The 15,214-nt window shown below is 39.6% G+C and overlaps 1 protein-coding gene across 1 annotated transcript in view; it reads right to left on the bottom strand.

Moving 5' to 3' along the window:
* The window catches only part of ABCG2 (ATP binding cassette subfamily G member 2 (Junior blood group)), a 105,731-nt gene that overhangs the window by 39,657 nt on the left and 50,860 nt on the right, over window positions 1–15,214 (bottom strand). Inside the window, exon 2 of the mRNA XM_021702258.1 lies at window positions 4,452–4,673. Within this exon, the coding sequence (XP_021557933.1) occupies window positions 4,452–4,673 (222 nt within the window). The remainder of the gene's footprint in view (window positions 1–4,451; window positions 4,674–15,214) is intronic.

The following is a 15,214-nucleotide window of genomic DNA, read 5'->3' as shown; positions in this document are numbered from 1 at the left end:
GGATACTAGCCCTTTATCTGATATGTCATTTGCAAACATCTTCTCCCATTCTGTCGGTTGTCTTTTGGTTTTGTTGACTGTTTCCTTTGCTTTGCAAAAGCTTTTTATCTTGATGAAGTCCCAATAGTTCATTTTTGCCCTTGCCTCCCTTGCCTTTGGCGATGTTTCTAGGAAGAAGTTGCTTCGGCTGAGGTCAAAGAGGTGGCTGCCTGTGTTCTCCTTTAGGATTTTGATGGACTCCTGTCTCACACTGAGGTCTTTCAACCATTTGGTGTCTATTTTTGTGTGTGGTGTAAGGAAATGGTCCAGTTTCATTCTTCTGCATGTGGCTATCCAATTTTCCCAACACCATTTGTTGAAGAGACTTGTCTTTGTTCCATTGGACATTCTTTCCTGCTTTGTCAAAGATGAGTTGACCATAGAGTTGAGGGTCCATTTCTGGGCTCTCTATTCTGTTCCATTGATCTATGTGTCTGTTTTTGTGCCAGTACCATGCTGTCTTGATGATGACAGCTTTGTAATAGAGCTGGAAGTCCGGAATTGTGATGCCACCGGCTTTGCTTTTCTTTTTCAACATTCCTCTGGCTATGCGGGGTCTTTTCTGGTTCCATACAAATTTTAGGATTATTTGTTCCATTTCTTTGAAAAAAGTGGACGGTATTTTGATGCGGATTGCATTGAATGTGTAGATTGCTCTAGGTAGCATTGACATCTTCACAATATTTGTTCTTCCAATCCATGAGCATGGAACGTTTTTCCATTTCTTTGTGTCTTCCTCAATTTCTTTCATGAGTATTTTATAGTTTTCTGAGTACAGTTCCTTTGCCTCTTTGGTTAGATTTATTCCTAGGTATCTTATGGTTTTGGGTGCAATTGTAAATGGGATCGACTCCTTAATTTCTCTTTCTTCTGTCTTGTTGTTGGTGTATAGGAATGCCACTGACTTTTGTGCATTGATTTTATATCCTGCCACTTTACTGAATTCCTGTATGAGTTCTAGCAGTTTTGGGGTGGAGTCTTTGGGGTTTTCCACATAAAGTATCATATTATCTGCAAAGAGTGAGAGTTTGACTTCTTCCTTGCCAATTTGGATGCCTTTGATTTCTTTTTGTTGTCTGATTGCTGTGGCTAGGACTTCTAATACTATGTTGAATAGCAGTGGTGATAGTGGACATCCCTGCCGCATTCCTGACCTTAGGGGGAAAGCTCTCAGTTTTTCCCCATTGAGAATGAGGGTTTTCACTTTTTTGAGATGTTTTACAAACATAGAAATGTGGAAAGAATGCTAGGGTATTAGATACAATTGGAGGTATTAATGAGAAGTCCTAGGTTTTAATCTACATACACAGATAGATATAGAAAGTTTTAGGCACATGTGTGTATACATATATCCAGATATGTGTTCCCTAGGTCTACCCACTGAGAAGGCATAGGACAGAGGACATCCCAACAGCAACAAATATCCCAAACACCCAGATCTTGGTTTGTAAATACCATCCTCCACAAAAAGGAACAACAGCTGATTCCATGTCTGAAGCAGGAAAAGTATTCAGGGAGTCTGAAACTTCTTGCTGTGTCAAAAAATACTCAAATGAGAGGACAGGTCAAAAGAATGAGTTAAAAAAAGCAAAGGTCTCCCACTAACCGAATCAGAAACAATGGGAGTATCAAGAATAATGATAATAGGGGCGCCTGAGTGGTTCAGTCGTTAAGCGGCTGCCTTCGGCTCAGGTCGTGATCCCAGGGTCCTGGGATCGAGCCCCGCATCGGGCTCCCTGCTCGGCAGGAAGCCTGCTTCTCCCTCTCCCACTCCCCCTGCTTGTGTTCCTGCTCTCGCTATGTCTCTCTCTGTCAAATAAATTTTAAAAATCTTTTAAAAAAATGATAATAATGCATTACTATTGAATATGAAATCCATGAGTCTATACTGAATGAAGAGATGATGAATAAAACTTTTTTCTTTTAGTAGACTGCAAATTAATCCATGCCGAAGAGATGAATTAAAACAGAAAATCACCCTTTGATAACTATCATAGTGATCATTACTGCTAATTTGGGTAGGAAGAGTCAATGGGAGCTGAAGCTGGTGGGGTGAAGATTAATGAGGAATAAGGTTTTGGAATAATGTCTTATCTCCCCTCATAGCATTTATCAATTACAAAGTGGAAAATGGTAACATTATGGTGGAGAAGGTTGGTAGACACCAACATGACCAAGTAATCAAGGTTAAGGGGTGAGACAGAAAAATACCAGGTTGCATGAGACAAAGGAGACATGATGTGGTGGTCAGTCAACTATGTTAAAAGCATGGTTGACCGATGGTCTCTTAGGACCCACCACTGTATTCACTATGAGGCTGCACTCCCCCGGGGCTACTCGAAAACAATGACCTGAAAAGAGGATCCTTATTTCTGGAGAACATACATCAAAGGAGTTATGGACATCATATGGACAGCTTGCTTTTAAAAAAATACTAATGATAATGGGTATATAAAAATTAAAAGTGACAAGCAAATGCACTGAAATGTTAACAGGTAGGGTATCCAGGTGAAAAGTGCAAGGTTTAAGTTTAAAATTATGTCAAAATAAATTATAAATTTAAAAAATTCCCAAATAGTATAATGAATTTCCATGAAGACTAGTGGATATCCACACAGTTACTGGAATGGACCATTTTTTCCATAGATCTTCAGCATTGGTGAGGGAAAGCTCAAACGCTGGGCATGGAGACAAACTAAGTGTAACAGATGATTTTTCATGAGGAAGTAAAATCTCACCTTTTTTAATTCTCATAGTCAGATTTTATTTTATCTTCTTCACGCCCCTCCCCCAACCAGAAGAGGAAATCAGGTTCTAGTTACTCAGTTCTATAAATGAAATTACAAAATGTCCAAAGAAAAAACGAAAACTAAGACTCTCACCAGCTTTTTTGAAATACAGTAACTATTGTGAATGGTGGTGGTGCTATCAAATACAAATCAAAAATAACACATATGAGAGCAATCTTTCCCCAGCCCAGAAACTCTACTTAGATGAAGTCAGCAGATAGGGGAAAGATTAGAAATACTGCAGCAAAAATAGGGATGACCTCTCTCAGGGATGCCTAAATCAGAAATGTGAGATAGCAAGGAAACCAAGCCCTCCTGTCCTTTTAACTATAAAACTGGAAAGAATTGCAAGATTTGACTGCGTTTTTATGAACCTAGTTATGTGTGTTTAACCTAGGATGAACTCATCCACTGCTGAAATACATACCACTGGACCATAAAACCTTATGAAACCTTGAACAGATGACACTTTTGCTGTATCAAGGTATTAATCTAGTAGCTTGAAAACATAAGCAAGATAAATGTACACTCACACAGTATGCATTTTAAATCTATTCCACCTGTGCATATTCCAATCATTTACCTTCCATTCATCAGCACAAAATCTGAAGTAACCACCATTTTCTTGATTATTATGTTCCACAAAACACTTGTCAGCTTTTCAGAAAGGTCAGTCAGTTCTAATCTAGGCCTGATTCCGTTCCTAATTTCTCTTATCACTTTGGACTTCAACTGCATAGCGTAAGCTAAGCTATAGCTGTCTTCTATTTCAATAGTCTCTGTCTGCCTGTGTAATGGAGAGAAGCATTAAGTACATGGTACAAACTACTATATAAACAGACCACTCATTTAAAACAAGTGTATCTGAAAACCAAAGTACTTTTACAGCATACTGTCATTGCAACTCCCGGACGCTAGCATCTTGAACATAAAGGACATAAAGTGCATAAGTACCTGAAAGTGTCCGGCTCATAAGTTACAGCCGCACATCTTCTCTGATTCAAAGATCAGAAAACTAAAGCTCCAGGGATGACAATTATATCCCCATGACCAAGAACTAGCAAATCATACAGCCAGTCGCTTGCTAGTGAATGCCAGGGCATACCCAGAAAAAAATTAAATGACACATTAATTGTTCAGTTTCTCAAACTAAAGTTAATGCACATGGAACAACCACTTTAAAAACAGTTTGGCAGGGGCGCCTGGGTGGCTCAGTCTGTTACACGTCTGCCTTTGGCTCAGGTCATGATCCCGGGGTCCTGGGATTGAGCCCCGCATTGGGCTCCCTGCTCAGAGGGAGTCTGCTTCTCCCTCTCCCTCTGCCTGCTGTTCCCCCTGCTTGTGATCTCTCTCTCTCTCAAATAAGTAAAAAAAATCTTTAAAAAAATTTTTTTAAATAAAATAAATAAAAACAGTTTGGCAGTTCCTTTAAAGCAAACCATATACCTAATATGTGACCCAGCCATTTCACTCCAAGTTAGGCACACGAAATAAAAGCATGTGTCTGTATGTTTGATTAGACTTGCACACAAATGTTTGTAACACCTTTATTTGCAATAAGCAAAAACCTGTAAAGCTCACTGTATGTCAATAAACTATTTTAATACAAATTCATGCACATACTTGATATCTGTCAGGATTTCTTTCTCAACTGTTTTTCGGCCAAGAAGAAAGCCACTCTTCACTTTTACTCGATAGCAAATGTTATGAAAACTTAACACGGCTACTTCAGTAAATGTCTTCAGGTTGTTGGAGGTCATCCTGGAGAGGTCATTGGTGTTTCTTCGTGACATTGGGATAAAAACTTGATCATTATTGGAAGACATCTGGAGAGTTTTGGCCTTTCTGTAGAGGGAAAAGCAGCAGTAAGTTGATAGTCCAGATAAATGAGATTGCAAACACCAGTAAGAGTACACTTAAAACAAGTCCATTTTGGTACACATTTCCAATTATAAAATAAGTAAGTCCTGGGAATATAATGCACAGCATGGTGGCTATAGATAACAGCACTGCATTGTATATTTGAAAGTTGTTAAAACAGCAGATCTTGAAAGTTCTCATCACAAGAAAAAAGAATGTGAGGGGTGCCTGGGTGGCTCAGTCGTTAAGTGTCTGCCTTCGGCTCAGGTCATGATCCCAGGGTCCTGGGATTGAGCCCCACATCGGGCTCCCTGCTCGGCGGAGAGCCTGCTTCTCCCTCTCCCACTGCCCCTGCTTGTGTTCTCTCGCTCGCTGTGTTTCTCTCTGTCAAATAAATAAATAAAATCTAAAAAAAGAAAAAAGAATGTGACTTTGTGTGTGACAGATGTTAACTAGACTTTTTGTGGTGATCATTTCACAATATATACAAATATTAAATCATTATGCTGCACACCTAAAACTAACATAATAGTGTATGTCAATTATATCTCAATTAAAAAAAACAAAAATGAAGATCTAAACTTTAAAAGAATGTAAAATACCTCACTAGTCATTTTTATACTGATTATATGCTTAAATAAAAATATTTTGGGGGCAGACATGGTCCGAGATGGCAGAGAAGTAGGAGACCTAAACTTCGTCTGGTCCCAGGAATTCAGCTGGATAGGGATCAAACCATTCTGAACACCTACGAACTCAACAGGAGATCGAAGAAAAGAATAGCAGCAACTCTCGGAACAGAAAAGTGACCACTTTCTGGAAGGTAGGACGTGCGGAGAAGTGAATCCGAGGCGATATTCGGGAGGGTAGACGGCGGGGGAGGGGGCCTCCGTCAGCCGCTACCAGCAAGTGATAGAACAGCAGAGCACAAAATTGGAGCTTTTGGAAGTCGGCTCTGCTGAGGGACGTCGCTCCAGTGGCTAAGCGGGGGGTGGAACCCTCATGGGACAGTGTGGTCTCAGGACCCTTGGGGTCACAGAAAGACTGGGGGTGCCTGAGTGTAACATAGCTCCCAGGTATCAGAGCGGGAAGGCCAGCTGCAGAGACGGAGCCGAGGAACAGGCTCTCAGCTCGGGGTTGCCATAAACCATTATCCGCGGCATAGTTGGGCCAGTTCTCTTCGAGCAGGGGCCCAACAAGCGGCAAAGGAAACAGTCAACCAAACCAAAAGGCAACCGGCAGAATGGGAGAAGATATTTGCAAATGACAGATCAGATAAAGGGCTAGTATCCAAAATCTATAAAGAACTTATCAAACTCAACACCCAAAGAACAAATGATCCAATCAAGAAATAGGCAGAAGATATGAACAGACATTTTTCCAAAGAAGACATCCAAATGGCCAACAGATACATGAAAAAGTGCTCCACATCATTCGGCATCAGGGAAATACAAATAAAAACCACAATGAGATACCACCTCACACCAGTCAGAATGGCTAAAATTAACAAGTCAGGAAACAACAGATGTTGGCGAGGATGCAGTAAAAGGGGAACCCTCCTACACTGTTAGTGGGAATGCAAGCTGGTGCAGCCATTCTTGAAAACAGTATGGAGGTTCCTCAGAAAGTTGAAAATAGAGCTACCATACGATCCAGCAATTGCACTACTGGGTATTTACCCCAAAGATACAAATGTAGGGATCCGAAGGGGTACATGCACCCCGATGTTTATAGCAGCAATGTCCACAATAGCCAAACTATGGAAAGAGCCCAGATGTCCAACAACAGATGAATGGAAAAAGAAGATGTTCAATCAAATGAACATTTATGTGAGTGCTACATATATATGTTGATTTAAAAATTTTGTGCCTTAGAACAAAAGATACTTTAAGCTTATGCATATTTTATTTATTTATTTGACAGAAAGAGACACAGCGAGAGAGGGAACACAAGAGGGGGGGTGGGAGAGGGAGAAGCAGGCTTCCTGCAGAGCAGGGAGTCCGATGTGGGGCTTGATCCCAGGACCCTGGGATCATGACCTGAGCCGAAGGCAGACGCTTATGACTGAGCCATCCAGGCACCCAAGCATTTTTTAAAAACAAGTCTGTTTTAAACTGGAATGCAATATATAGTTCCATTTCCAATGAATAGGCCATATTGCAGGGATAAGAACAACCATGGGAACTATATTAGGGAGGCAGACACAACTATGAATGCATAAACTCCAATTAGCTGTCAATTAAACATTTAGAAAGTAAACAGAGAATATGAAAATTAATCAAAATTCATGAAGCAGAAGAAAGATGAATGGGAGACAGACTTGCCTGTTTTGAAAACCAGATTACGAGACAACTCAAGATTAGGGGCAGACCACATGATCACCAACACCCTGCTTTTGTTTTTGTTTTATTTTGGAGTTTATGACATAGTTATTACAAAAAAGGGGGTTAATTCTGACAGTCAGGAACAAGAGAAATATCTCTGAATTTATAGCTCCAGACTTTATACCCTTGGTTGTTATGCTCCCTCAATTAGCCAAGAAAATAAACTCCAACAAAACTTTTTGGGATGATATAATCCCTTCCATAATGGGTGACTATATTTAAATTCCAGGAAGATTTAGAATTAGGTATAAAAATGATCTAGAAAACCAAACTAATAGTGAATCAGGTAAAGAATTTAAACCAAAAACAGTATTAAATTTATAAAAGGAGTTTAAAAATGCTTCGTTAGACAAGTTACAAAAGATTTAGATTAAAAAGATTTAGATTAACATACTTAATAGCTTGTGAACTAGGTTTGAAATACGAAATGTCCATAAACTTAGTTTTTTGGTTTTGGTTGTTTTTTTTTTTTAATTGAAGTTGACAATCCTAGCTTTAATTTTTAAAAGTCAAAGTTATCCACAAAGAACTTTCTATCTGGCTATGATGGACTAGCTTTTCCAAACCAAACATTCTCCTAAGAAAAACCATAAAAATAGATAAAACGTAAGGCGGAACTATTTGAAAAGTTCTCTCTGATGAGAGTAACCAAAGCAGAACTTGCAGGGCCAAATTCCTGGAAAGCAGGGAACACAAAGGTAAACCCAGCATTCTGTGCCCTTTCCGCACACACAGGTGGGGCAAAATTCAGAAAAACCAGGCAGAAAGTTGCTAGAGGCTAAAAAACTGAGCAAATATTTAAGCAGCCAAGGGCGCCTGGGTGGCTCAGTCGTTGAGCATCTGCCTTCAGCTCAGGTCATGATCCCAGGGTCCTGGGATCCAGCCCCGCATCAGGATCCCTGCTCCGCGGGAAGCCTGCTTCTCCCTCTCCCACTCCCCCTGCTTGTATTCCCTCTCTCGCTTTGTCTCTCTCTGTCAAATAAATAAATAAAATCTTTTTAAAAAGAAATATTTAAGCAGCCAATGATAAAGGAAATTTTCAACTTTTAACGTTTGTGGGCCCTGCTACTGGGCTCTCAGGGAAGCTATGCTTTAATATCTCCCACCAAGGTCAAAATGACTCAGCAAAACCTCAAAGCAAAGGCTCTCTTTCTGCCTGGAGCACACATCATATGTCTGCGTCGTTCAAAAAATAACCAAAAAAGGAGTATTCCAAACAAAAAGATAAGAAAAACAAAACAAACGTCCCTGGTTTCCATAAGATTAAAGTCATACAGCCTTAACACGCTAAAAGCATAAGATAAAGTCTGGATCTTTCTGGAATGTCCTTCAGCATCATGATTTGTAACTATTTACGTAGAAAACATATATAACCCTGCACCAAATGTTTCTTCCCCAAAGCACTCTCTTCTTTGTCAAGATACTATATCGCGGGCAGCTGTCCTAACTTGGGCTCGAATAAAACGCTTTTCCTTTCTCTTTAAAATTTTTACTAGACAGGCGCTTTAACCAGCTAAGCCACGGCGCCGGCTCTTTAAAATTTTTTAAAAAGGTTTGTTCATTTTGCATCTACATTTCCTGGCGTACTCAACAGGATATCAGAGTAACTCTCGTGAGATTTCCTGGGGGGTCCTCTGGAACTTGGCTCTGGGTACCAGCACAGGCCCTTTATTGCCCTCTGACTTCTCAGCACCTCACAGATGTATCAGATGAGTTCTCTTGACATCTGCCCCTCCTTAATTTGAGTTGATGGTCCTGACTTTTATTCAGGTTGTTGAGGGTTACAGGGAAAGTTCTCTAGGTGGGAATAACTTAGAGGGGTTGGAGTTGATGGGTTCGTTGTTTTAATTTGACATTATACTAATTGGTATACCGTTAACATAAGGCTTGAGTAAATTTTCTGGCTAGAAATATGAGAGACTGAATCACTTAGCTCCCGAAGAGCAGGGACATTTGCCCCTTGTGGCCAAATGAGGCTTTCAGGTGACGGAAAGCCTAGCGGAAGTGTCAGAGGATCCTCCTCGAGACCTGTAGGGGTCCCATAGGAATGTCCCATCTCATAAGGTAATTAACGATTGGTTCACCCAAAGACGCACACATAAAGATTGATCATCCAGTGCTCCCAGCCCCCTCAGTGGTCTTAGACCTCACTGAGAGAATCCAAGACACATCAGAGGGTGTATTGCAGCCTTTTGAAAATAACTCTCACAAGCAGCACCCTCTTGATCCACCACACTTAATATCCTTAGATCTTATTCAAGCCTTATTCTAAAAAGAAAACTAAAACCAAAAGGAATGGGGAACCATGCTTCAAAAGCTGAACAGCCCCTGGAAAAACAACCACCACCCACAGAAAACTCTGGCAGGCTATATGTAGAATACATATGGAGCGTACACTTGCAAGTGCTTACTAATGGGAATATTTAAGGATAACCTGAGTCTCAGATCCCAAATGCGGTTCTTTGGACTGGATTAGTTTTTTTGTTTTTTTTGTTTTTGTTTTTTTTTTGTTAAAGATTTTGTTCATTCACTTGAGACACAGAGATACAGAGACAGAGAGCATGAGCTGGTGGGGATGCAGAGGGAGAGGGAGAAGCAGGCTCCCTGCTGAGCCAGGAGCCCGATGTGGGGCTCGATCCCAGGACCCTGGGATCATGACCCGAGCCGAAGGCAGACGCTCAACCATCTATGCCACCCAGGCGCCCCTGGATTAGTTTCCTTGTGTACACAGTTAGAGAAAGCCAGCTGTAAGACTAAGTAGCCAGAAACTAGGAAGCTGTTTGATTTAATCAGTGAAGCTCCTGGCTTTTGGGGAGGAACCAACTCTCAAGAAGGTACTCTGGGCTTCACTTGGCTTCTTTGTTGCTATCTGTGGACAAAACTGACCATGTTCTAGCTGGCAATGGAAAATAACTATTTAATGGATCCATAAATTATAATGCTATTTTGCAATCAGATTTGCTTTAATAAAAGGAAGATATCAGAAAGTGGGTCTTTCATATCCTCTCCACAAATATTACTGAAACAGAGGTTAAATTTTGTTTGCATCTCATTTGTGTATATGTATCCATATGTGTTACAAATGAGATATTTTCTCTACCTCCAGATGGTATTGCTAAAATTAATTTGTAAAGGAGCTCTATTTAATTAAGTTTAAAGGCAAGAGCTTATAGAAATTGGGCATTCTAAAATTCAAGGATAAAAATAACTCAAATGTTTTTCAGGTTCACATGATCTGGGATAAAATTCCTTACATTCAGGCTTTTATGTTACTTGAAAACAAAGATGCCTCACAGGAAGGAACCCAATTGATGATCCAAAGAGATAAGAATAGATAAAAATTTAAGACACCTGACCCCCTTCCCAACAGTGAAAATAATGAGGAAATGGGGAAGGAAGACAGGCAGCCACTGGAAATCCTACAACCACCTGGCCAGACACAAACAGCAGAACCACTGCCCAACCCACTGGCTGCTCCCCCCCTCCTCCGGGGCACTGAAAAGCAACCCGGGAAGAAACCTGTTTTGCAGGAGGGAGAGACAGGAGATGGAGATAAAGGAAAGTTAGTCCAAACTCGGAATCTGCCCCTGGGCTTTAACGCAAGCCGTATCAAAACACCAGCAGCATTTTTCACAGAACTAGAATAAAGAATCCTAAAATTTGTATGGTACCACAAAAGACCCTGAATAGCCCAAGCAATCTTGAAAAAGAAAAGCAAAGCTGGAGGCATCAGGATTCAGACTTCAAGTTATATTACAAAGCTGTGGTAATCAAACAGTATGATACTGGCACAAAATTAAGACACATAGGTCAACAGAATAGAATAGAAAACCCAGGGGCGCCTGGGTGGCTCAGCCGTTAAGCGTCTGCCTTCAGCTCAGGTCATGATCCCAGGGTCCTGGGATCGAGCCCCACATCGGGCTCCCTGCTCCACAGGAAGCCTGCTTCTCCCTCTCCCACTCCCCCTGCTTGTGTTCCCTCTCTCGCTGTGTCTCTCTCTGTCACATAAATAAATAAAATCTTTAAAAAAAAAAAAAGAATAGAAAACCCAGAAATGAAAGCACAACTATATGGTTAATTAATCTGCAACAAAGCAGGAAAGAATATCCAATGGCAAAAAGACACTCTCTTCAACAAATGGTGTTGGGTAAACTGAATAGCAATGTGCAAAAGAATGAAACTGGACCACTTACTTACACCAGACACAAAAATAAATTCAAAATGGATGAAAGACCTAAATGCGAGACCCGAAACCATATAAATCCTAGAGGAGAACACAGACAGTAACCTCTTTGACATTGGCCATAGCAACATTTTTCTAAGATATGTCTCCTGAGGCAAGGGAAACACAAGCAAAAATAAACTATTGGGGCTACATCAAAATAAAAAGCTTCTGCAGAGCAAAGGAAATAATCAACAAACCTAAAGGCAACCCTACAATGCATGAAGATATTTGCAAATGACATATCTAATAAGGGGTTGGTATCCAAAATATATAAAGAACTGATACAACTCAACACCCAAAAAACAAATAGTGCAATTTCAAAATAGGCAAAAGACAGGAACAGACATTTCTCCAAAGAAGACATACAGATGGCCAACAGACACATGAAAGGATGTTCATCATCACTTACCATCAGGGAGATGCAAATCACCTCACACCTGTTAGAATGGTCAAACTCAACAACAGAAGAAACAACAGGTTTTGGCAAGGAAATGTAGAAAAAGGAACCCTTGTGCACTGCTGAAAGAAATGCAAACTGATGCAGCCACCCTGGAAGACAGTATGCAGGTTCCTCAAAAAGTTAAAAATAGAACTACCCTATGATCCAGTTTTGCACTACTGGGTATTTACTCAAAGAATACAAAAACACTAATTCAAAGGGATACATGCACCCCTATGTTTATAGCAGCATTATTTACTATTGCCAAGATATGGAAGCAGCCCTAGTATCCATCAATTGATGAATGGATAAAGAAGAAGTGGTATATGTATACAATGAAATATTCTTCAGCAATAAAAAATGAAATCTTGTCATTTGCAATGACATGGAGCTAGAGAGTACTTTGTTAAGCAAAATAAGTCAGTCAGAGAAAGACAAATACCAGATGATTTCACTCATATATGGAATTTTAAAAACAAAACAAAGGAGCAAAGGGAAAAAATGAGAGAGAGAAATCAAGAAATAGACTCTTGGGTGCCTGGGTGGCTCAGTCCGTTAAGTGTCCAACTCTTGGTTTCGGCTCAGGTCCTGATCTCATGGCTGGTGAGACTGAGCACCCCCACACCTCAGCATCAGGCTCAGCGCTCAGCGGGAGTCTGCTTGGATATCTTCTCCCTCCACCCCTTCCCCGGCTTGTACTCATGCTCTCTCTTGCTCTCTCTCTCAAATAAATAGATAAATCTTTTTTTTTTTTTTTTAAAGAAACAGACTCTTGGGGCGTCTGGCTGGCTCAGTCAGCGGAGTGTGCAACTCGTGATCTCAGGCTTGTGAGTTTAAGCCCTACGTTGGGTATAGAGATCACTTAAAAATAAAATCTTAGTTATAGAGAACAAACTAATGGCTACCAAAGGGAAAAAGGCTGGGGGGAGGGGTTAAATAGGTGATGGGGATTAAAGAGTGTACTTGTAATGAGCACCAGGCGGTTTTATGGAAGTGTTGAATCACTATATTGTACACCTGAAACTAATATAACACTGTAAGTTAACTGGAATTGAAATAAAAACTTAAAATGAAAAAAAAAAGTACACTGGTATAAAATGAAAATGTGTTTTTTCTCTCTGTTAAAAAAGACAAGGTTTCCTTGGATTGTTGGTCTGCTCTTGATAAGAAATTACAAAGTTTTGGGGCGCCTGGGTGGCTCAGCCGTTAAGCGTCTGCCTTCGGCTCAGGTCATGATCCCAGGGTCCTGGGATCGAGCCCCGCATTGGGCTCCCTGCTCCACAGGAAGCCTGCTTCTCCCTCTCCCACTCCCCCTGCTTGTGTTTCCTCTTTCGCTGTGTCTCTCTCTGTCAAATAAATAAAATCTTAAAAAAAAAAAAAAAAAAAGAAATTACAAAGTTTTTTTTCTTTATCTGCCCAGTAAAACAAAGTTTCTATATTTGTTTTTATCAGGTCTTTAATTACTTAAGAATACTAAAATGTGTCAATATTAAAGGAGCTGAGGTTTGCTAAGAACTAGATAAGAATCTCTTATTGCCACTTTAAACAGATTACTAAATTTTAAGTTTTGCAATGATCTCTAATCCTATTTAGGCATGTGCTTTAAAATGTTTTTCATATTCTTAACAAACTTCCCAAAACTTTAAATTCTAAATAAAAGTTTGTTGACTAATTAGGCTTGTTTATTTGGTATGTTAGGTTACAGGGGAAACACTGTCAAACAAATATGATAAACCTTCTTAGATTGTATTATGTGGGTAAATGCTACATAACTATTCCAGAAATTATATAAAATTCCTAAAGTTTTAATATGCCCCAGTATAATGCCATCACTTAAAATTCTAATTATTGAAATGTTAAAATGCTGTGTATCACAGAAATAACCAGATTTCCTTGTCAACCGCGTTATAATGAACTCTCACCATATCTTTAACCATGTCCATTTTTGAGTCTTTTGTCGTTTACAGTTATTATTCTGATGCTCTTGCAGAATGTGTTTCAACTTCAAGGAGATTCACAAAAAGGACTTTTGACAAATACAGGTTTCTAATACCCTTAAGATCACAAAACTCAACTAAGAATTTCCAGCACTAACAAAGAAACTGCACTCTAACAAAACTGAAATTAATTACATGGGACTAAGTGAATTAAGAAAAAATAACTACAGTTTTTATAACTCTGGTTTAAAACTGTTGGTTCTCTGCTCTTCCAAATTTAAGGAAACTTCTCTTAAGATATCTATGGCTTAAAAAATATGATAAAATATTCCTTTGTGAACATATTAAAACATTTTCTTTTCTCTCCACCTGAAAACTCCAGAATTTAGAAACTCTCAGTGATTATTCTTGCTTTCATGGCAATTATTTATATAAGTTCAATTAGAATCTGTTCCCCTTGTTACAGGACACTATTGGAAACATTGGTTGTATTACCAAGGCTTTGGTTGGAATGTCATATTTGAGAGAGACATTCATAGACTCAGATAAGACCAGCTTTAAGGAAATATGGTTGACTGAGTGGAACCAATAAAGCCCCTTGGAGATGTTGGCCTGATACCTTGCTTACAGAGCTCCCAGCAGCCTTACCAGGTGAGTCAAGAATGTCACTTCCTGGCAGATGCAGGAAACCTCAGGATATTTGGAGGACCTCAAGAAGAGAGGAACTCACTGACATCTATAGATATTGCAGTAGTATCTGATGGCAAATTTTAAGTATTAAAGTGCAATCTGAAATTCCTTATAAAAGTTCCCAAAAAGCAGATTTTAAAAGACCCTATATGTTTAATTACTATTCTTGCTGTACTTACGTAAATAATTAGGCCAAGTTTGTTAAAACTGGACTTATTTTACAAACAAACTAATCTTAATTTGGCTATCTTTGACAGGAATGAAGGTCACTTTTGAGAGAAAGATTATAATTTAACAACACACCTTTGTGGATATTAGATTTAGTTCTGATTAATTATCTTTGAGTGTGTGTTGTTTGCCTATAAAACTGGGTTGGATCCTGAATTCTGATTTCCTCCAATATCTGGCTATGACTCTCCAAATCAAGGTTTCTAATCTTCTCCCATTCTCTTATCTTAAAATCATTAAGAATGAAAACTGCCCTTTTTCCTAAAGCCCTACAAACTGAGGCTGGACAACTTGAGATAAACTTTAGAGAAAACTGCTGTATTTATATAGTATAATATATACACCATAATATATATAGACCGTCTTAGTGCCTATCACTCAGAAGGATCACCAGAGAGAGACATGCTAACAACAAAGCAGAAAAATCCATCAGATTGCTGCTGCCTGCTCCCATTCCACTTGAGCCTGACATCTAGAAACCTCACTGGCAGCCTTCAGAACTCAGATACTGGGTTTATAATTTGTTCCAACCATTAACCTGGTTTTTCTCTGGTTTCCATACAAATGCCTCTTAGTAATTTCCCTGATTGCTTGCTGAACAAAGCAGAGTCTATATGACAGCC

The sequence above is a fragment of the Neomonachus schauinslandi genome, chromosome 2 (genome assembly GCF_002201575.2).
Source record: "Neomonachus schauinslandi chromosome 2, ASM220157v2, whole genome shotgun sequence".
NCBI classification, from domain to species: domain Eukaryota; kingdom Metazoa; phylum Chordata; class Mammalia; order Carnivora; family Phocidae; genus Neomonachus; species Neomonachus schauinslandi.
This window is presented reverse-complemented; position numbering and strand designations above follow the sequence as displayed.